Here is a 22012-nt window from a genome sequence, read left to right on the forward strand (position 1 = left end):
CTCAAGAAGGGGGAACAAGATGGTTTCCCAGTCTTCTAAGCCTGAAAGGTGTGGGTTGGCTAGCCCAACAAACTCACATTCCAGCACTGAATGAGTTTGATGTTTGAGTTTGATGAGGAGAAGGTTTTCACGTAGTCAAAGCCTCAGGCTTAGAGTCCTTTCTAAAGTACCTGGAATGTGTTAGTATTATGTTAACAATCAGCCTGTATCATGCTGGCTGACCAGTCCTGTGGATCTTATTTCGAAGTGAGATTTCTTTCTTGCTTTTCAGAATCTCGACAGATGGAGTAGATATTGTTTTGGACTGTCTTTGTGGAGAAAATACTGGGAAAGGCCTCAGTCTTCTCAAACCACTTGGGACTTACATTTTATATGGTGAGTGGAAAAAAGCCAGGTACATATTTCAAAACTAAAGCTTAAAATCTCTTAAAATCACCCATGCTGCTCCTTCCAGAACTGGAGGCCGCCATGTTATACTTTCTCAACTTGACTGTTTCCAATCAAGGATTTTAGCGAAGCTGAGCATGGACTAAATTATTGAGAAACAATAGGTAATACAAAGAAACTCTTAAAAAGAAAAAATAAAAAAAAAATCCAAAAGTGAAATGAGCATAGTTTTCAGATTGTTAAACATTATTGGGTGATACAGGAGAAGTGTAGGAGAAGGCTTGGATCTCATTCTACACACCATAGGAATCACAGTGTGGCCAAGGAAACTGTAATATAGTTCTTGGGGGAGGGAAGCTTGGAGGAAGATTTCAGGAAGAATGCTATTGTTTTTATTTGACATGACTTTGAGGAATTCAAGCCCAGGCTTCTGTTCAAAAATTTCCATTCATGTACATGGACTGCTCCACATACTGAGTAAACATGTCTGTCTTGAAGTTCTGCCATGTTGCCATGTTGTATGTTGATAAAGCAGGCCAAGCTTCTGTAGGAGGACAGCTGAAGGGATTGCTAAACTTCTGAAATGAAGAATATATCTGTATTGCAGTGGAAGGTGCAGTGGCATCATGGATGAGCATACCAGCTTCCTTGGACTTTTGCCTAGCTAGCAGGGTGGCAATAACAAATGGGTTGTCACTTGGATATCTGCTTGGACTGTAGAAGCCAAGCTGGTTGCCTGTTTGTAATGAAGTCCCTGCCAGTGAATTGTCATTACATTTGTTAACAGGTTGTAGTGTATAATGTATGTATGTTCACACATGTAGTGGTCAGATAAATGTGTCCTTACAGATACAGAGAAAGGACACCTGTGTGGTGATTGCTGCTAAGTAAGTGTGTCGGAGATAAATGGCATTTTACTGCAGAGAAGAAGAGCTATAGAAGAGTTTTGGTGTCAAGGTGCCTAGTAGCACTGTTCCTGGAAGATTTGATAGATTATTTTTGTCATCTCAGAATACCTATAAACTTGTAGGGCTCAGTCACCTTGTCCCTTTGTTATTTATTCCCAAAGTATAAGGATGTCTGCTAGTCCCTTTTAAACGTAGGGGAATTTTTTTTCTTAAATATGAATCGTGGAAATTATTTTATATATAATAAATGGTCTGCTTGTCAGCATGTAATAAGTTGTGTGTGAATGTACTCATCTTTTACAGGTTCATCTAACATGGTTACTGGAGAGACAAAAAGCTTCTTCAGTTTTGCGAAATCAGTAAGTGTCCCAGTACTGTGATTCTGCTCTTTCCTCTAACTTCAGTCTTTTCTGTAGCATTTTCATCTTTATCATTCTTACTTATCTCCACTAAGTTGTTGCTTCTGATATTGCTAAAGAGAACGTTTTTTCTGACTGCAGTGTGGTCTGATGTGTTTTCTTCTGATACACCAGCTAGACAGGAATCGGATCTGTGTGCAGTGTACATTTAAATTGTTGGCTATCAGACATATATCTCTGATGCAGCTAAGTTTAAAGTTAGACTGCATTATTTCTTTACTTATGGCAGAATATCATATCCATGGGTGTAGATAATTGTACCCTGTAGGTTTCTCATATCTGAAAACAGTCAGGACAGTGTGGTGAATTAAAGGAGATCTATCTCTTAAGATGAGGCTTGTGTCCAGTCATTTCCAGCTTTTCAGAAGTTAGTTCCACACAGAAATGCATTTTTCGGTTCTCTGTGTTCATTCAAAGTGATATCGAAGAGATGATGTTGCATTTGTTTCCTAATTGATGATGTCAACAAATCCAAAAGTCAAATGTTAAAATTTTTTTCTTCAGCTTACTACAACAAAAATCTGCTCAGAAATCCTAGTGACTGAAAAGGGGACAAATAGATCAAACAAACTGCTAGCGATAAATAAGTTAACCAGGAGTGAAAGTGATGCCTTCAGACAAGAAAAACAGAGGGAGAAGCCTTGACTGAAGATCTGTCATATGATCTTTCTGCCCAGAGCTCATTTACAGCTTCCAGCAGCAACCCTTTCCCAGGAGAAATTAGCTTCAGAAGTCTCTATGTAGTTGAAAACAAGATAAATCAAAGACTGTAGCAAGAAGCTGTTCTTTGCCTCCTACGTTTTCGTAATGGTTGCAGTGGCACAATCTTTGTTATTGTCATGTGTTTGTGAACTAAAACAAGATAATCTTTACTATGCAGCCTTTTTACTGTTAATATAAACATATCCAGATGTGTATAATTTGTAGGGTAGGTTGGCCCAACAAAATCAATTTTAACTGAAATGTTTCTCAGACAGTACTGGTATTTGACTGAATAAATATAAATAAATAGAATTAATAAAAAAATAGTATGTCAAATTTTGTATAAAAGTATAACTAGTTTCTTTATGTAATTATACTGCAAAATTAATCAAAATTGTATGAAAATTTTAATTAAAAATTGACCCATTCAAATAAAACTTGCTAGGAAGTGGGGTCTCGGTCTCAAGGATGCTCTTGGGCTAAATGAAATAAAAGAATTTCATTAGATATTATGAGGGTTGCCTAAATATCACAGACATAATGGGTGGATAGTAGATGGAAACTGATAAGCAGTGCATGGTTTTCATGTTTCTGAAAGAAGAGTAATAGTCAAGAGTTGCTTGCGAACGTTTGGGAAGCTTGCATGGCTCTCTTGAGATAACAAAGAAGGGTAGCAGAAGTAAGGAGGGAGGTCCAAATTCCTTACTTCTAGACCCATGTCCTAAAGCCAGACCTGTTCGCCATGCTTCTAACACCCTAATCTCATGCAACAGAAGTCTGTGTTTTATTTCCACATGTCAGTCAGCTGTATACTTTTTTGCCTCTTCCTTAAATAAAATCCTTACTGCTGCTCTTGGCTGTTGCTTCAGTTCTGACAGATGAGTCGTGTATCACACGTGGCCAGACATTTTTCTTGTGAACTTTTCCTGTACATTTCTTGAAAAATGTTTTTCTAATCCTGCTGTTGTTTATTGCTTTCCAGTGGTGGCAGGTTGAGAAAGTAAATCCTATCAAGCTGTATGAGGAAAACAAAGTCATTGCTGGATTTTCCCTGTTGAATCTACTTTTCAAACAGAATCGAGGTGGCCTGATCAAGGGTGTGATGGACAAACTCCTAAATCTATACAGCAGTAAGAAGATCAAGCCTGTGGTTGATTCATTATGGGCTTTGGAAGAGGTAGGAGCAAAATTTCTTTCCCCATTTTGAAATTTCTGCAATATATGCACTTCTAGATGCAAAATTAGATTTAAATATGTTTTCTAGTTATTAATGTATTCTGCTTTTTAGTTTGTGCACAAGTTGTCTCCAGAGCCCCTGCTGTTCAGAAACCCCATGATCCAGAATTATTCACTCATTTCTCTCATAAATATTTCTGGAGTTTCAAATGCTCTGTGCAAAGTTCTTGAAAATACTAATAATGAATGTGGTTTTTCAGTCTTAGAAAATTGTTTCTGTTTCGTAAGTGCATGCAATGTGACTAGCAAGTGCAGCGTGAAGTGCAGACATTATAATTGAAAACAACTTAAAATCTATTCTGAGGAAAAGATCTAATAAATATAACACTGAAACTGAAGCTTGATTGTGCTAGCACACCTTGGAAGCTTGGAGATTTTCAGGAAGTTACTGAAAATGTATCACAGGTAGTCAAATCAGAAATCACTTTTAATCTAAGTTATATTTGTGGAGTGTGGGGTTTTTGGTTCTTTTTTTCCTTCTAATTGCTCAGCTGTCCTTAAAGACATGTAAAGAAACTAATCTGATCATAGCCTGGGCAATTATAAGCCCCTTGACCAGAGCACTGTTTCTGAGACCTTTATACTTAAGATGCTGATAAATGAACATATGTGTTTTTGGAGGAGTGAACAGACATTAACATATAAAGAAACAGCATGATTATAGTAGTACCGCCAGATTAATATTTGTGTTTTACGTGTTTGTGAAGTGCACTGAGCCTGACACATCACTTAAGGTGCATGATCTGTAAGAGCTCTGCTGAACATGGATTGTGGTTGTATCATTGTACGGTTGCTATTCAGAAGGTGCTGCGACAAAATTCTGTCTGTCTGAACACATTAGCTGGTATGACCATGCATCCACGAGGAAATGGTAACCATCAGACTTAATACATTAATCATATTGTATTTTATTAAGATTTTGGACGCCCTATGGGCAGGGTTTTGAGCCCAGCACGTTGTTCATTATTCAGGTCGCCTTATAGCACCACCATAGTCATGGACACAGGTAAGATATCTTGGGTTGCATGGTGGGACTCCACAGCCTATGGCAGTTCTTGGAGCAAGATGCATTGCATGTTCACTGGGGCTTGTACGTGCTTGGGCCAGGTTATATGACAAGGCAGGTACTGCCTTAGGCTGTGCTAATGTGGGACCTACCTGTCTTTTTATGCTATCACTACATCTGCCCCAGTGTACCCCAACATGCCACTTTATGGGGTACAGCAGGTGCAAACGGTCCAGCACGATATGGGCTCCATTTGTTCCTCTCCAGCAAAAAAGAGAGGAATGACAATTTCCCCAGGAATCTCCTCCTGTTTCTCTAAAATGTCTACCTGAGGCCACACTGTTACTGATAGCAACTCACTAATACCTCAGGGTTTTACCAGTCAGTGGCATGGGAGTGGCTAATTTTCACCATCGAACTGCTTAAGGGAAATCAGATGTTGCGATAAAGAGCAGCTGGCTAGGGCAAGACAAAATCCTCTGCTGTTGTCTGAAAGGGAGAGCCCTTTGAAGAACAGTGTAAAGTAGAAATGTGATCAGATTTAGTTTTTTGATGTGGGGCTTTTTACTTAATTATTAAATAAGCTTACAAAGTATTTAAAAAATTTAAGTGGCACAAGTCTCTAGATAGGCATTCTGCAGTTTCTTTGTTCGTGTAAATACATACTTTTCATGTATTGGTGAGTAAGAAAAAGATAATTTAAAATAGTAACAATAGCTTAAAAAAAAATCTTGATTGAGGACATAACATGAAAAATTACACATGGTAGGCTGATCTTAATAGTCAACATGATGGGAATTTGTTGGGAGACTTCTGTTTGATAACATTACATCTAACATTTGGCAGTAACATGCACCATCCCTACCGGTAGATTGTGAAATGTGTAAATACATCTGTTGAAAAGCACAGTCTAGAAAACTACAGCTCATTTATCACGCCTGCTCACTTTCCATGAGCTATCTGGTAATTTACAAAGGAAATGTTTGGCTAGTATCTTCAGGGATATAACAGTGCTGGAGGTGTCCTTAATCGATTGCAAAGTATTACTGAAATATTACTCATTCAGGGCATTATCATTTGGGGGATATGTTTTTGTGGGTATAAAAATAACTTAGGGCTGACTCTCAAGTTAATATGATACACAGAAAAATGTGTCATAATTGAGCACTAAATGGAACCAGACTGAAGAAGGGTTGGTATGTATTTTTGTTCTGTTTTGGGAGGTTTCTTTTTTTAACTCCCTAGCTCTAACATCTTCCCCCCTTCAGAGTTTGATATTTGATTGCTTTTCATTTCCTATTGAGTAAGCCTCATTTTCTCCAAATGTCCACTTCCATTTGACCATTCTCAGTAGTCTTCATTAGAGACTAAACCGGTATGACTAATTTTTACCGTTGATGTTTCCTGAGGAAATTTCCTGACCCATAAGAGCATTGAGAATAAATATGTTTAACTAGAGAGTGGCAGAAAGGTGGACTCCCTGCATCCATTTGAAAATGAATGATTGAATAGTTTTCCATGGAAGAATATCACCCTCTCCAGAGGCTCACGGGAGAATCCATTTTTCCTCTGACTAGTAATTCTGCCATAGAGATGAGCCTGAATCCAGTAAGTGACATTCAGAATGAAAACATTTTAAGGAAGAAATCTCAGAGGAGTCTAACCATGGGACACCTTTCCAAATGTTTAAGTACTTGAATGTATCATCACATTCATAAAAGTTTTGATCTATATATGAAAGGCATATCCCCAACATACCCCTTCATCTTGCTTTATTCACTCTTCATCTGTTTCCATGTATTCCTTCTTTGTGCAAATATCAATTCACAAATTAATGCAGATTCTCTAAAGACAACATGGAAGACACCTGGTTTTCTTCCAAAACTGTATTACAGTACAAATACTTATTCAGTCCTGTATCTGTTGCAATAGCCATCTGTGTATCAGAACTGAAAAGCATCTTTGCAATCTTAGGAGACAATGAGTTATATTTACAGTATTTCCCCTTTGCTGCTTAAGTCTGGCTGCTACAGGACCACTTCCTTGCATGATAACCCCAAAATTGAGGGTTTTATGTTCTAGTGCTTGTGAGAACAGCCAGAGAAAGGTTTTGTGTCTGTTTTAATAGGTCTCCGAACTGTCTAAAAAAGATTTCATTGTTCTAAAAGCCTCATATGGTTCCTTGAACAGCATTTGTTTCTTAATACTTTCTGCAGGAGTGCAGCTTGAATTTAGGAGAATGTACTGATTAGAGAATATTGTAATTGCAGTGAGATTTTGCATTTTACAGTGTTTCAAGTGGCAGTAATACAGGGGTTAGAGAAAGTTATTAGATTCCCATTTGTCTATCACATAGTGTATGTTAAGTGATGTCTAGTTGATTGTTGAATAATATTCAAGATAGCAGTGTTCAGAAATTATTAGACAGACTTAGCTTGATACTATTCCTGTTGAACAATGGTTTGTCTGAGTGTCAATGAGATCATTCTAATTAGGATAGAATCCCTTCTGGTATTCTGATTTCTGTGGTTTAGGGCCTCATCCATAGGCCATGGAAGTCAGTGAAAGGACTGCTGGTTTCACTGGTCATTGTTTTGGGATGATTGCCCTGCCTCTTCAGTACAAGCTGCTTAAATACATTTACCAACTGACTGAAGAGAGAGTGGGACAGAATTTATTCAGGATGGTAACTTAAAAGCGACTTCGTTTTCTTCAGTGCCTCAGATTATTGCTGATACAAGGGAGATCAGGATTGAGACTATTGGCTACTGCTGTGGAGCAAAACTACTTGTATTGCTGTGTTATCTGTTGGTGTTGGCTTGGGAAGGGTAATTTTTATCTCAAATTTACATCCATAAATCCTAGTAAAGTCAAGTCTGTTCTCAAGTAGGCCATTAGAGGCATTTTATGACGTTAATGTAAGAAAGATTTAACTAAGAGAGACAGTAAGAAAATCCATAGATACTTTAAAATGGAAATCTAACTGGGGAATTATTCATCATGAGATAAGTAAAGTCATACAATAAATTAGCTGCTGTTGAGATGTCTCGCTATTCTGCAGCTATTTGTTTATGCGTTCAAGTGTTTAAAAGACAAGATAATTTGTAGATGGTGCATGCTTAAAATACTGTTCCGTAGTAAAAAGCTGATTGTCTAGTAAGATTGCATTTCATTACAAATAGAGTTCAAAACAGAATTAGTATTCAGTGAATATTTGTTGAGCTTTGTGGTTGTTTCTTTGCTAGTAACTACTTATCTAATCCTTAATTTGCAGTTAGTTTCATTCTCATTAATTTGTAGTGCGCATTTATGCATTGGCATTCTCCTGAGGGTCTGTGAATCTTTGGCTTGATACAGTAGACTATTCTAGATTATTAAGCAGGATGAAAACTGAAGGTTCCCAAAACCTAGTGTGTTGAATAAAAATGTACGCATTGCACTTCTCTATTAAAATTCTGTTTTCTTCAGCTTTTTATAATTGCAAAAGAAAAAATATACTCAAGGTAGAACAGGTTATTGACATAGAAGTTCTATAGACCTTCTTTGGTGATTTACAGCAGTTAAAGGCAGCACTGACAGCATGTAGAACAAAACTCACAAATTCTTGCACGTGAACTGCCAGTCAGGAAGGTGACAATGCAGAATATGGTCCATATCATCAAAGTATCTGTAGGCCCCTTTCCCTCATGCTAGCCTACCTGTTTCAGAAAGGACTTGGCATGTCAAAGTTTTCAGACTTGGGCTATTTTGGTCCATATGGGTGGCCAGTGAGACTATAGAAAAACTCCCCGCTACAGACCTGTGTTGTGTACCAAAGGATTCATTGCGTTCTTGTCTCTCAGATGATTTAAAGGAGTGCACTGTTAGGTAGTGATAATGGTATCAAAGACCGGTACTGCCTTAGGGCCAGTAAGAATGAAGAAGATACTGAAACCTGTGGAATAGAGTTGCTACTTATTCTTAAAAAGTAAGAGGATAATCTGATAATATTACAAGATCAGGCAGGCACTTACAGTAGGCACTAAATATCACCCTGTGTCATTGTTTTGTTGTGATAACATAGTAATGTCTTCGGCAGCTCCTTCCTTAGCAAATAGTAATGCAACAACCGTAGCCCAGATCCAGGAATATACTGTGGCACTCAGCTGTGATTGAAATCAGTGGAAACAAGGCACTAAATACACATATGGATCAAGCCCTGTGGTTCTTGATGTGAGTATCAGAGGACTCTAATGACTGTGCCTCGTGGTCAGTGCATAGAATATTTTTGACTGGAAAGAGACCTGCACCTTCATTTAGTTTGAAAGGATCACTGCACTATCTGGTGCCTTTTTTTTTTTTCACTGAATAATTGAGTGATGTTGCAGGTCTAGCTGTAAATACAATTTTTATATAAGTGAGATTCCCTTGTCTTGAAGCCAGAGCTTTTCCCTCTAGTAAATTGCTAAGGAAAAACCAAGCTGTGTTTAAGCACCTAAACCTAAAGGAGTAAGGTGCAACTGATTACATTATAGTAACATTATAGGATACCTGCTGATGCAGTAATTTCCTTTAAAAGAAACATTTGCTCATACGTTGCTGTTCTCACATACTTTCTGTTCTCTGCATTAGCTTTCTATGTTATTAGCATGCAAAGGAAAACAGTGGAGACCTTACATATAAGACCACAGCCTTACCAAGTTACAATCCAGTGATGAGAACTGGACGAAGGAACACTTTCCATACAGAATTTATAGTATGTTTTGGGGAGGGCAAAGCCATCACAGTATGTCTAGTTTTAGCACTGTTCTGTGTGGCTTCAAAGGATTTGAGTACTATAAAACTGTTTTCTTCCACTGAACTCATTCTCTTGTACAGATTACCATCTCAGTGCATGCCTTCAGGTATCAATGATACCAACATTATTTGGGGTGGGGGCAAGGGAAATCTCAAACCCATGATAGCAGAATAATAGCAGTGAACCCCCTAAAGCAGAGACTTTAATTTCGTCAAAAGCTATTCATGCCTTTCACTGTTCTTAGCTTTAGGGCAAAAAGCCTTTCATGTATCACTATAGTAAGGCGTAGAGAAAATTGACCCATTAGTTACTTTTAACATAGTGAGGGGGCAATCTAATAATATCAGATCAGGCTGGTACCTTGTTATGAATACTAAATACCATGTTGTATCTGTTCTTTTTTAGTGATAATATAATAATGGCATGTACAGGTTTTTATCTTTTCTGCTTGATGAAAACTAATTTTTCAGATGAACAAAAACTATACCTTTTTTGAAGTCAAGTGACTTCCATAGCATTTAGAACCTGTATTTGTTCTTCAAGGTATGCAAAATAATCTAGAGTAACGTGGTAAAAGTGGAAGTTCATTTATAACCAAAGTAATGACCCACGCTGAAATACAGAAGAAAATAATTTTTTCATAAGCATAAAACAATTTACTTTGCAATATTATATTGTAGAAAGAGGGAAACGTAACTCATTCTGTGAAAACTCCCATGAGCATATTGGTGTTTCCTTTGCTATGATTGCTCCTCTAGCATTACAATGCAGAGTCCGTTTGTTTTGAAGCTGCGAATAGTTCTCTGATGGTACTTCATTTGCAGTTGTTCATGAACTGCTTTCCTGATTTACAGGTATTAGCTCTGCATATATACTGTCCTGTGATACTGCCTTAGAACTCTCTCTTTGTTCTTCCGATGTATGAGATTCTGTTCCCTTTGAATGTATAAAACAAACATCTGTAGTTCAAAGTAAATTTAAATGTTTTATCTGTACATCACTGTTGTTTCTTTGTATACAAACAAGTCTAACACAAATTTAATGCAAGCTTCATGCAGATATCAAAGCGTACAAAAATGCAAGGAGCTGTGTCTTACTGAGGTAACAGGTTTCAAGATAGAGATGTGGGGAAAACAAACAGAGAAGCAAAACCTGAATAATTCAGGGTAGCTTGCTTCTTTGTTCACAATCAAATTATACACAGTTATAGGCCAAAATATTTTTCAGATTTTGGGAAGAGTAAGGGGAAAGCTGTTGCACTTGAATTTTACCTCACTAACATTAAATGCAATGAACACAAGTTCTAAATGAATGAAAATTGATGATTAAGGTGATTTTAAATGAAGACTTTGCAAAGAATTTTTCCCAAGATGCTTATCTGAAGTAAATTTTAATTAAAACTCAAAATAATTTCAGTGTTATATGCTTAGAGGAATAAAACATACCTTGAAAGTACTGGAGATTAATTAGGTATTGCAGTTTTTTCCTTCTAAAACATTGTGTATACCTGATTATGGGATCTTTGCTGCTCTTACATGAGTTCCTTCTAAATGCATATATAATTTCATTTATGTTTCTTCCCAATTTAGTGCTGTTTAACAGGACTTCATATTACTTCGGCACTCATTCTACCCTTCCTACCTGCATCAGCAAGTGATGGCATAACCCGGTAGTCTTTTTGGCTTTGCACACTGTTGATGGCAATGTAATGTGATTATGATTTTATTAAAAGTAAGCTAGAAAGAAGCAAGACAAGACTTGGATACAGGCACTGTGGCTCCGTAATAAGGCCTCAGATACATGACACTAGCTATGATTACCACAAAATCTGGTTGGGTAAATGAGCTGGTTTAGGAAACTCAGACTTCACTTGTTAAGTCTGTTAAGTATGTAAGCAGAAGTCAATTATTTTCAATTGCTATATATTATTCATAAAGACTGCATGAAATTTAAGCTACATGAATGGAATTTAATGAAACAAGTAATTCATTTCAGCTCTGTTCTTTGTTTTATTTTGTTTACAGCTTCTGAAATTTAGCTTGTTTTGTCTAGCCTGCCAGTTGAATACCTGTGTTTAAACAATTTTGCCATTCAGAATGCTCCTTTGTGCGTGCTGAGAATATTCATGCTGTAATACTCATTTAATAGATAAATAACAAAAGAGACTGTGGATATCTTCACTTGCCTGGTGCCACGCAGCATGTTAGTGGAAAGATCATGGATCAGCCTGAAAATCTTTTAATTTCCAGTTCTGGTGTCTAACAGCCAAGCCCCTGGGCTGTGTCTCAGCATCTCTGTGAGCCTTTGTGATTCAGTGCATTTATTGGGGGCTCTAATCTCAGAATGGTATGTGCTCTACCAAATTCAGTAAGCTGTTTCATTTCAGGGGAATGGTATCTTAATGTTTTGGAATGAAGTAGCAGACATGGAAAAGTATTTTGGCAACATTTCTAATGAACCTTGATTCTGTGTTCAAATGTTGCTGTTACAAAAGTTAGAAGCTGGCTAGTGTGAGACTAAACCTCTCTCGGTTAACATAAATACAGCCTGCAGCTACAGCACTTTTCTAATCTACTTAGTAAGCACTCTGCTAAGAATTAATTAGTTATGGAGATACACAGGCAGAAAATACTTTTCTAGAAGGCATGAGACACTGGAAGTTGAAAGTGCAGTGGTGAGTCATAGTACGTGTTTCTGGGTCAGGACAGATTGTCATTTCTATTTGCCCTTGTGTGCCACGGAGATAATATTTTTCTGTAACTGCAGGCCAAAGGAAAACAACATGTAGACTTGGTTCCTGATGGATAATGTGAGGGCGGGGGGAAATAGGCAGAAAAATAATACAGGAAGCATTGATAGATTCCACTCAAGAAAGTATGCACTATTAAAGATAAACTAGTCACATGCTTCCAGTTAATTAAATTAGCAACAGGAGATTATATATGGGAAAAACTGGTTTGTCATTTATTAGAAAAAATTAGAACAAACCTGTTACATGGAGCAAGCTGCTGATTAATTACTGTGAAGAAGCAGTATTTTACAGGAGTAGTCTGCTTACTGAAATGTATTAGCTGGCTTTTAAGTAATAAATTGGCACATGTTCCTTATGTACTGAACTGATATGGTGATACTGTACCTGTGGAAGAAAATAACCGGAGACCTAGTTAGGGAAAGCTTTACCAAGGCAGAGGGGATATACTTCAGACATCAAGGACACCTTTGAAAACACCAATGTGTGCATAACTCCAGGAGATAAGAGTATACTCTGTTTCTTCTATGTCTGTCTTGAATGTTTGACTCTAGCACATGTGTTTTACACTTCATTTTTACTGTTTGTGTCACAGAATTTAAGCTGTTCTCAAGAGTCAGGAAAACAGGATTTCATGGAGTCATTTCCCTATTCAACAATAATTTCTAGATACTTCATGAAGTATTAGACAACAAAAGTTACTTGCTTTTATAACCTTGATCCAGACGTGCTTCAATCCATTCCTTTATTTCTACCTGATAATGCAATGAAATATCTGCCTGTCTTCTCCCAGTCTTGCATGCAGGTTGGTGAAATATATGCCAATACATTACATCCACCAGCAGAAATAATTTCAAATGGATTTTAACAGTTTATTTCCTGTTCCACAGAGTTGGTAGTACCGCTAACTGGCAGGGAATTCTTAAGATTTAGAAGAGTGAGTGTTTTCTGTCACTTGGAGAAATAACTATTGGATGCCATAAATGAAAAACACTACATAAATAGCAAGTACTAAAGGGAAAATATTAGAAACTAATTTTCAAAGACACATATAGATGTTATTTCATTCTTGTGTTGTGCACTATTAATGTGCGTAGTTTAAGCCAAAGAGCCTCTAAATGGAACCTAGGATTTTCCTGTGTGTCAAAAAATTCCACTTATGCTTATTTGTTAATTAGTCGACTGGTTGGAAAGAAAGCTTTCAGTTGTTCAGGTTGAACTGGCAGGGAGATTTCTCACTGCTAACGTGAGAAATTCAGCTTTTCTCCCAGTGTGTCATGAAGGTTTGTGTTAACAGTTCTTAGTGATTGTTTTCATTGTCTCGGAAACTTTTTTTTGGTACCAGTTCAAATTTAAAATGACCTATTTTCCTAGGTGCTAAGTATTTAAAAAAAACCAAACAAACCCAAACAGAAATAATAAAGTCTACATGGTGCTGCTGAGAGATGTCATCCTTATATGTCTGGCACAATACAGAATACAAATAATTCAGATTCCTCCTGCCTTTGAAACCTTTCCATTTTCAGGCTGGGAAGAGATTCCTGATGATATGGGGTGAGGTTTTGGCCTCTGATTTGCAAAAAACCAGACTAGTTATTTGGGGGTTTCTTCTGGCTATAATCTAGGAGTCTAATACTTCATTAATCAATGAATGCCTAGAAAGCTGTCTAAGGAGTCACTGAAAAGAATCAAAAGGGGAGTGGGAGATAAGAATAAGGGAAATATCTCTATATATTTAAATGTGCTAGGTCCATTTTGTCTAAATGATGCTACATTGGCAGCATTGGTCCCTGTGGCTATCTTCCATGACTGACAGTGAGCAGAAAGGTTAACAGAGCAGAAGGGAATGAGATGCTTTCAGAGACTGCAAAATTACTGTAGTGAGAAACATCAGTAGATAGTATGCCTTCAGCATTTCTGCTTTTGGGGATTTTGGGTGCTTGGTCTATAAAGAGATAACATTGACATAAGCTTTTAGCTACAGTAGAAGGATGTTTAGTTGTTAGTAGACACAGAACTCTGGTAAATGAAATGAATTGGACCTTTTTGGTTTTAGAAATGCCTTTCTGAAGTGAACATTCTAGCTCTTCTCCTGGGATCTGCTTATCAGTGTAACAATAGCCAAAGAAAAAGTAAATTATTAGTTCTGTCAGCAAAACCAAGTTTGTCTCTTGGCAACTAATCATGTTGATAACTAGTTTTGGCAGACTGGTAGAATTTGTGGAAATCTCATCAGCAATAGCAAAAAATTCATCTCCTGGGTGGTTGTTTTCATTTTTTTTTTTTTTTCCTTTTTTTTTTCCGTACTAGTAGTGTAATTAGGTTAGTAGATTCTCTTTATTGCAAAGATGACACAAGTTTTGTGTGCTATTTCATACAACTTTGCCAATATCCCCAAAAAAGCACTTACTAATGTCTTACCTAGAAGACTTGTAGATAAGATAATTTTGTAGTTTTATGTAGATAATCTTCTACACATTAACCAGATGGTCCATTGCTGGTATTGATTGTAATTAGGAAGGACAGTTCAATATTAAACTTCATGAGTCAACATGTTCCAGTGTTTGAGTCCTGCCTTACACACCTTGAGATTCATTACTGGATCATCACAACATGGACCAATTCATTACTCTCTAGAGAGCAAGAGAATGAATATCCCAGTCGGTGGAAACTAGCATCTTCCAGGCTGTACTTTAAGCCCACTCTTGGGGTTCACCAAGAGAATCATGCGCTTTCCCCAAGGGCTGTGAAAGTTGGTGATGGGCACTTAGGCAGTAGTAGTAGCAGCACACACTATGTACAGCTCTGTTCTGATGCCACCTGATTATGAGGCTGTTCTGATTTGGAATTATTTTTTTATATTATCCAAAATTCCCTGTTGTGATTTTTAAAGTCTTAAAGCTTTAAGATTTTTATAACATTTTACAAGATTAATGCATAGTATGATTAAATTCTCCTTTTCTAAGTATAGTGGGGAACTTGGAAGCAAGTTTACTTTTCTGGTTTACATAATTTTATCCTGAACAAAATGCAATGATTGTATCCAAAATAACACTTTATTTTAGTGCATAACAATCATTAATCAAGATAAATGTTCTTACCTAATGAAAATGGCTCATAGATTCTTTTCAATCGTTTTAAACACAGATGAGTTTTAAAAGCAAAATTACTCTTGGGCATAAAGACATCTCTTAGCATAATATAATCCAAATTTAATGTGATAATTGAGAGTCTTATGTGGTATTGAATTGCTCATTACAGATAACGATATAAATTAACACCAAGGCAGCAAAGCAGATATATTGTCAATACTAAAAGCTTCCTCTATATACTAGCCTGCTGTGAATGATTGAATACAAAGATATTTTGGAGGGCAAATCTGTATGTTACAGTCACTGACTTACAGAAAACAATACTAAAAGGAAACAACGCAATTCAAGATTTTCAAATGAGCAACTCATTTTACTGAATATGCTAGTTTGGATATCAAAGTTCAGGCTTTGAATGTGGTATTAAAGTGCATGTTTGAAAACGTAGGCCATATCTGTAAGAAATAAACCTTCGCACATCACAGACAGCTCCAAATCTTAGTTTAAATGCATAAATGCATTCAGTTTAGTAGAATAAAAGTTGTGTAAAAGTGAATTCTCTACCATCACCAAATACCAACAACCTTGAGAATAACCTGAGTTTTTTTCTGTTGTGTGCTATGGTTATGTCCTGGGTAAAATATCTTAAAGATCTTCAACCTTCCTGATGAAAAAGGGCATAACCTTTGAATTCTTGAGCAGAAGTAACACAAAACTGTATCTTTTCCTTCAATTTAAAGTAAACATCCAGCATAGTTCTAAGAGTTCCTACAGTTAAGCCTACAGTAGCCTAGAGCTAGCAAAATGTGTGTTATTAAAGTTCTTGCCTATTTTCCTGAATTACTGTAGCTAGTATACATGCCATTTCCTTTTTTGGTGCATCTACACATGCATGTTTAATTGAACTAGATTAGAAATTGTCCTAGCTGAATCAGTGACTTTCTGTCACATGAACACTTCTGCTTTGGCTCCCTGCTACCATTTACATAGCAATTTGATTTCAGTCGATACAACATAATGCTAAGCTGAATGAGTATTCCACGTGAGCATTAAACTTGTTGTAAACTAAATCAACTTTTATAGCAATCACATTGGTACAATACTTATGTGGAGTTAAAATCTTAATATGGGCTTAGGATTTTAACAGTGCCAGGAGAAATTTTAAGTAATAAAGCAAACAGGACTGCAGAATCTATTGTAAAACTGTCAACTAGCAAACAAGATAAATTCAAATACCTTTCATCTTACCTAGATGAATTATTTCAATCTTATTGTAAATTGATTTAGCTCAAACTGAGGATAAGAATGAATCATACTTTCTAACGTTACAACTGTATTCCAATTTAATGTATCAGTGTTTTTTGTTTAAGTACAATTTTAATGAAGTTACAGAGTGGCACCCAATGGTAGGATCTGACTTAGAGAGCCTTTTGAATAATCAAAAAATATGATGATGACTTATGAATAATTAGATTTGCAATCCTCATGGTACTACATTCTGAAACAAAAAAAAATTATACAAGAAATCAAAGGAGAAATATTTCCTCATTTGGATCTTTAGAGGCCTTTGGGATTTACCTTGATGAGTTTCAAGAATTTATGTAATTGGTTTACTGATTAGGGATGGATTTTATTGGAGAGAATTGATTGTTACAAAAGAACATGGAGATTTTTTTCAATGACACAGTATTAATGTGCTCTTGTAATTGAATCCTAGTATGTGGATTTGCATATGAAGCTTCTCAGACTTTGGAAATTGTAGTGCCAAGGCTTTTTAATAATTATGTCTTTACTATCTGGAAGACTGAATGTTTACTGTATTTTGTAACCAGTCAAGTTTGGTTCCCATGGTTTGGAATAGTGGTTCTAGAATAGAGCACAATTTCTTCTCCATAGTAGTAATAAAGGAAGACTTAAAGTTCCTTGAAATAAGCAGACAGGTAGTACAGGAATTTCTAATTTTTTATGACTGATTTTAAGATCCCTTACTGTGAAATAAATAGCTTAAAATGGAGGTCAAGGAAGAGTCTGAGGACTATGTGATAGAAGGTCTTTGGGACTAAAATTATTTGACTCACTTGAATTGTTTAGAAAATATGATGAAAAATTATATTGGCAGAAGTCATGTTGGTCACAGGTTTTGTGCCTGACTTCCAAAAAAATCACCTGTCATTTGGGAAAGGTAGCAGAAGAAGCACATGTTTTCATGAGGCAGGATCTTATTACAAGGTTCAAGTAGAAGAAAGCAAGGCACAGTCAGCAACCCTTACTAGTGCAAGACAAAGAAGAGAGGACACGACAGGGAAGGTTAGGGGAGAAAAAAAGGGAACTACTGTCATGCAGGTTGTAGTGCTTTAAGTCTGGGTTTAAAAGTGTTGGTGAGAAATACTGAAAAAATCAGTGCTGCTGGTAAGCTATGGAGAAGTCTCTAATAATGACACTGTAGAAATGAGTTTTTTGTTACTGAATGATGGTTCTGGTGGATTAGAGAACTGGAACAAGCCTGAAAGACAAAAGAGGTGGGAGTAATATAGGCCATCAGCATGGAGTGCTGGTCAAATAATACGAGATACAAAAAATACAAGGTAAAAAAGGACCTTCCTTTTGGAAAGTTTTCTGCAGTTTTGCAGCTTCCTAAAACAAAGCAAATCCTCTCTAGCGAGGGACACACAAAGAAATATCTCCTTTATGTAAAATAAACTGGTTTGTTGCCAATAAACAGAAATTTCAATAAACAGGTACTGATGAAATTTTGGGAAAGAACAAGAAGGTAACCATGGGTGGGTTTTTTGGTTTTGTCATATGCAGAAGGTAGTTGGAAGGGCTTTTGGTCTAAACATACAACTGTAAAAAAGAACAGCTGTTTTTTCACTATAGTAGTAAAAAAGTGATAGTACAAGTGATCTTCTACCCATGCACTCAAACCTAAATGGTGTGTGCATCCTGGAAGGAGCCAGAGTAACCAGTACTAATAACGCATAGGAGTTAAATGACCATCTTTATTCGTGCCTCAAATGTCAATGTACCTGGGTGAGCTCAGGTTGCATCATCCCTAATTTGATGGCATTTGGAGCATATGAACAGTCATATGAGGTCAGAACAGGGTTTCATCTACACCAATATTCATCTTCTAACATGACAAGGATTTTTGGTTAGAGAGACTATAAAAGAAACAGCCTATAGAACAGGCACTTTGAGCTTTCTGGAATAATTTTCTTACATTTGACTCTGAACACTGAAGCCGTGGTATGGTTTAAAGGGCCACCTGAGTGATGTACTAGCACACAGCAGTATTCCTATGGACTACGTAAATACTGTGTGTTATCATAAAGACAAAGAAAGCAAGGTATGTAATTAAAAGGTTTTGTACATAGCCATACAGGGAAGCAGTGTTAAATCCACAAATAATATCCACAGGTACTGTCACTGTGAAGGTTTAACACTGCCATTATTGTAAAGCCTGCTGTGCCTGGAAACCTTGGGAATTAGGGCCCCATCGTCCCAAGTGTTGCTCAAATGAAGCAGAGTCCCTGCAGAAAACAGCCTAATCTTTGCTATTTCATTTATATTCTGGTGTAACTGCATACACGTACAAAAACCATGGTAGAATGGGCACTGATTCTTGATAAATGAATGTTCAAGAATCACCTAATATTTTGCAAGCTGGTTTGTTGCATTCCTCCCTACCCCCTCGAAGTGGCAATGTTTGTGCCCATTTGCCCAGAGGCAGAATTAAGACATGGATTGACTTGGAACACCTTGAAGCTAGTAAGCTCGGAGGCAATTCAGAATATGGTGTCAAAGATTCTTCTGTCTTCAGGTAGTGGCCTGCAAGTGTCTAGATGGTCTGTGTGAAAGGCTGTGGTTCTGGAAGTATTTCAGACTTGGAGTTCTCATATGGCCGTGAAACAATATAGTTCCAGAAAGGCTGTCTGATCTTTCCCTTGTGTGTCAGGAGGGATCTCTGTCTGCCAGATTCCCACAGAGAAGCAACCAGACAGGATTGCTGCTGCAAGGCTGTGCAGAGGAGTTCAACAACATTCACCTTCTACAGTCTAGGCATTATAATTAGAAAGACAACAATACAACACTACACAAAGCAGTATGCTTGTAATTAAGTTTGCATGTTCTGGGGGTGGAGGAGGGGGAGAGTTTAATGACACTCCAACTATTAGAGTATGCTTATGTGAAAGAGAACAAAGACATACTTGTGGGTTGGTGCAGTTTTTTCTCTAAACATTTTTTCAAAGAGATCACAAGGCAGCATTGCTGAGGCAAGAGTATAAAAACTGATGTCATGGAGCTTGATAGTCAATAACATAAAATGTCTTTTTTTTTTAATTGCACAGTGATGAATGTAATAAAGTTTATTTCCTGCTATAAATTGTTATAACAGATTGTGATGGAATACAGGAATACACCAAACTGAACATTATATATGAATTCAATTTAGGCAGGAGACTGCTGCATCTTAACAAAATACAGAGTGCCGTTTTGCCTGCAACTGCCAAAACTCCTTTGCAGCCAAAGGAGTTTTCCCCAGTATAAGAGCTGCTGCTGCAGACCAAACCAGACTCACTGGAGTGGAATCTGAGCCACTACGCTTTTGAATACCCCAAGGTTCAGGAGTGTCTGGCGCATCCCTGTGTGCACAGTTGGTTGCAACTTACTCTAAGATGCATTATTGCTCAGAATGGTGAAAGGTAACCATAAAGGTGACCAGTTCTGAGCTCCTCTACTTGTGGCTTTGATGTGCTTGAAGCCATCTTCCTAGTATAAATTGGGCCCATGCTGTTTCTACCAGCATTCCCAAAGACTCAGGCAGCAGCTGAGAGTCAGTGGCATGTAGTGGCAACCAGAAGTGTGATGTAGGAGGGATCCCCCTTTGGTCAGTGGATTTGAGGAATGCTTTAACTTTATCACAATAGTTCTGTATCCCTTCCACGCAATGCTGTGCTTGTCTTCAGACTGGTTAATCTCAGTATAGAGTCAATATGATTGTAACGTGCTGTCGACTAGCCAGACTGCTTGTAGAAGATTTGGGTCCAGGAGTTCTGGCTTTATTGCTGCTCTAAAAGAAATTCCAGCACAAGATCCTTAAAGCTTCATCCTGATTCACAAGATGAGGGTTTTCTGCTTGAGTGTGTTCCAGCGATTTCTTCACCAAATCTCTACCCTTCAGAAACAACCCTTGACTTTGAAAGTAATAAGGTAATTATTTCCCATATTAGTACAGAAAAAAATTCCCTTTTTCTTCAAGCTTATGTTAATAACAAGTCATAATGAGAAAAGCTGTGCTGTGGCAGTTTAAATCAAAAATAGCTTTCCTTCTCACTCTGTGCAGGTTTTTCTAAGATAATACACATAGACTTATAAAGATGTTCTTTCCGTAGCACTTCACTTGCAACCAAAATGCTAGTCTTTAACTGTGAAAGCGCAGAATACCCCTGAGCTGTCCTAACTTGCTGGAATTGTCTTGTGTTGATGGATCAAATTTCAAGGTCTTTTCTCCTCTTTTACCATGTAGGAAAACTCCCACCAAATTGATAATCTAGGCACTGCTGTTTAGTACTTCTAAATAGTTAATTTGATATTGGTTCTGCCTTTTTTCTGCTTTATCCCTGTTAACTCCGTGAGTAAAAGCTGGCAAGATTTGGCTCAGTTATTCTGTAATTACAAGGCTTTAAATCTCTTTTTCTTTGAATTTTACTGAGGCAAAACAGATACTCATTGACGTCAGCAGGAGCTTATAGGAATAAGGGAAGAGTGAAAACGGCACAGTTCTGCAGCTGTAGCTCTCCATCTAAAAGATGTATAACTTAATAGGTATCTTCAGTAGCCGAGGGAGGACTCAGAGTCAGAATTTGCCTGTAGCGTCAGTTTTTATTCCTTTGACATTTTTCTCATCTTGGGTCTGGTTTTAGTCTTGCTGCCATGGCAACATACAGCGAGGCTAAAAGCTATTCTGGAGAAAAGGTCTTTCCTCGCTGACAGGCAGCAGAAGGGAATAGAGGCCAGAGCTACTGTTTGCAGCTGCGAATAGCAATGGAGGAATGAAAGAGATTTTAAAAGTACCTTCTGTTTGAATGTGTGCAGGCAAAACTATTGGTACAAAAGTTCAGCGTAACAGAGCATAAACAGATGAGTTGGATAAAATAATTTTTGATTTCAGATTGATGCTAGCAAGGTGACATGACATGTTAGCTTCACAGTAAGGAAATAGGCTCCATGACCCAAGTTATTTTCCTACTCCTGTGTCTAAAATACTCTAATCAGCTCAAAATCATTGCTAACAATACTAACTTTTTAACACTTTAGCAGTTGATTTTGATTGTATCTATCTTTTCCCCATGCACTTTATTTTTCAGTGGGTGTTTATGAAAATTGGGCCTCAGACACCCTGAGTTTGATGCGTCTTCTTGCATATGCGCAGTGCTTGATTTCTGCCTGTTAAGAGCTGGCTGTATTCACCATGGGCAGGAACAGAGCCTATTCAAAATCCTGTAAATATTATGCTGCTTTTCCATCTGTCTTGCAAGATGCTGCCTACCCTCAGCCTCTAGAACGAAGAGAGTTTGAGAGGTCTCTTCAGAATTAGTGGTGTAGGTAAGAGAGGAGAATCCAGGCCAATTGCAGATGCAGGTTTACCAGCCTCCAATATACCGAGCTCCCATGCAAACAGATAATTGGAGGATTTTTGTCACAGCAGTTAGGCGAATTAAATACTAGAAGCACTTTT

General features: G+C 37.3%; 1 protein-coding gene across 1 annotated transcript in view; it reads left to right on the forward strand.

Annotated features, from left to right (window-relative positions):
- VAT1L (vesicle amine transport 1-like) overlaps nucleotides 1–22012 on the forward strand; it is a 61038-nt gene that overhangs the window by 25336 nt on the left and 13690 nt on the right. The window contains exons 5-7 of the mRNA XM_010585164.1: nucleotides 272–375; nucleotides 1599–1654; nucleotides 3399–3593. Of these exons, the coding sequence (XP_010583466.1) occupies nucleotides 272–375; nucleotides 1599–1654; nucleotides 3399–3593 (355 nt within the window). The remainder of the gene's footprint in view (nucleotides 1–271; nucleotides 376–1598; nucleotides 1655–3398; nucleotides 3594–22012) is intronic.

Source organism: Haliaeetus leucocephalus, unplaced genomic scaffold, assembly GCF_000737465.1.
Source record: "Haliaeetus leucocephalus isolate CR32 unplaced genomic scaffold, Haliaeetus_leucocephalus-4.0 Scaffold92, whole genome shotgun sequence".
Taxonomy (NCBI): domain Eukaryota; kingdom Metazoa; phylum Chordata; class Aves; order Accipitriformes; family Accipitridae; genus Haliaeetus; species Haliaeetus leucocephalus.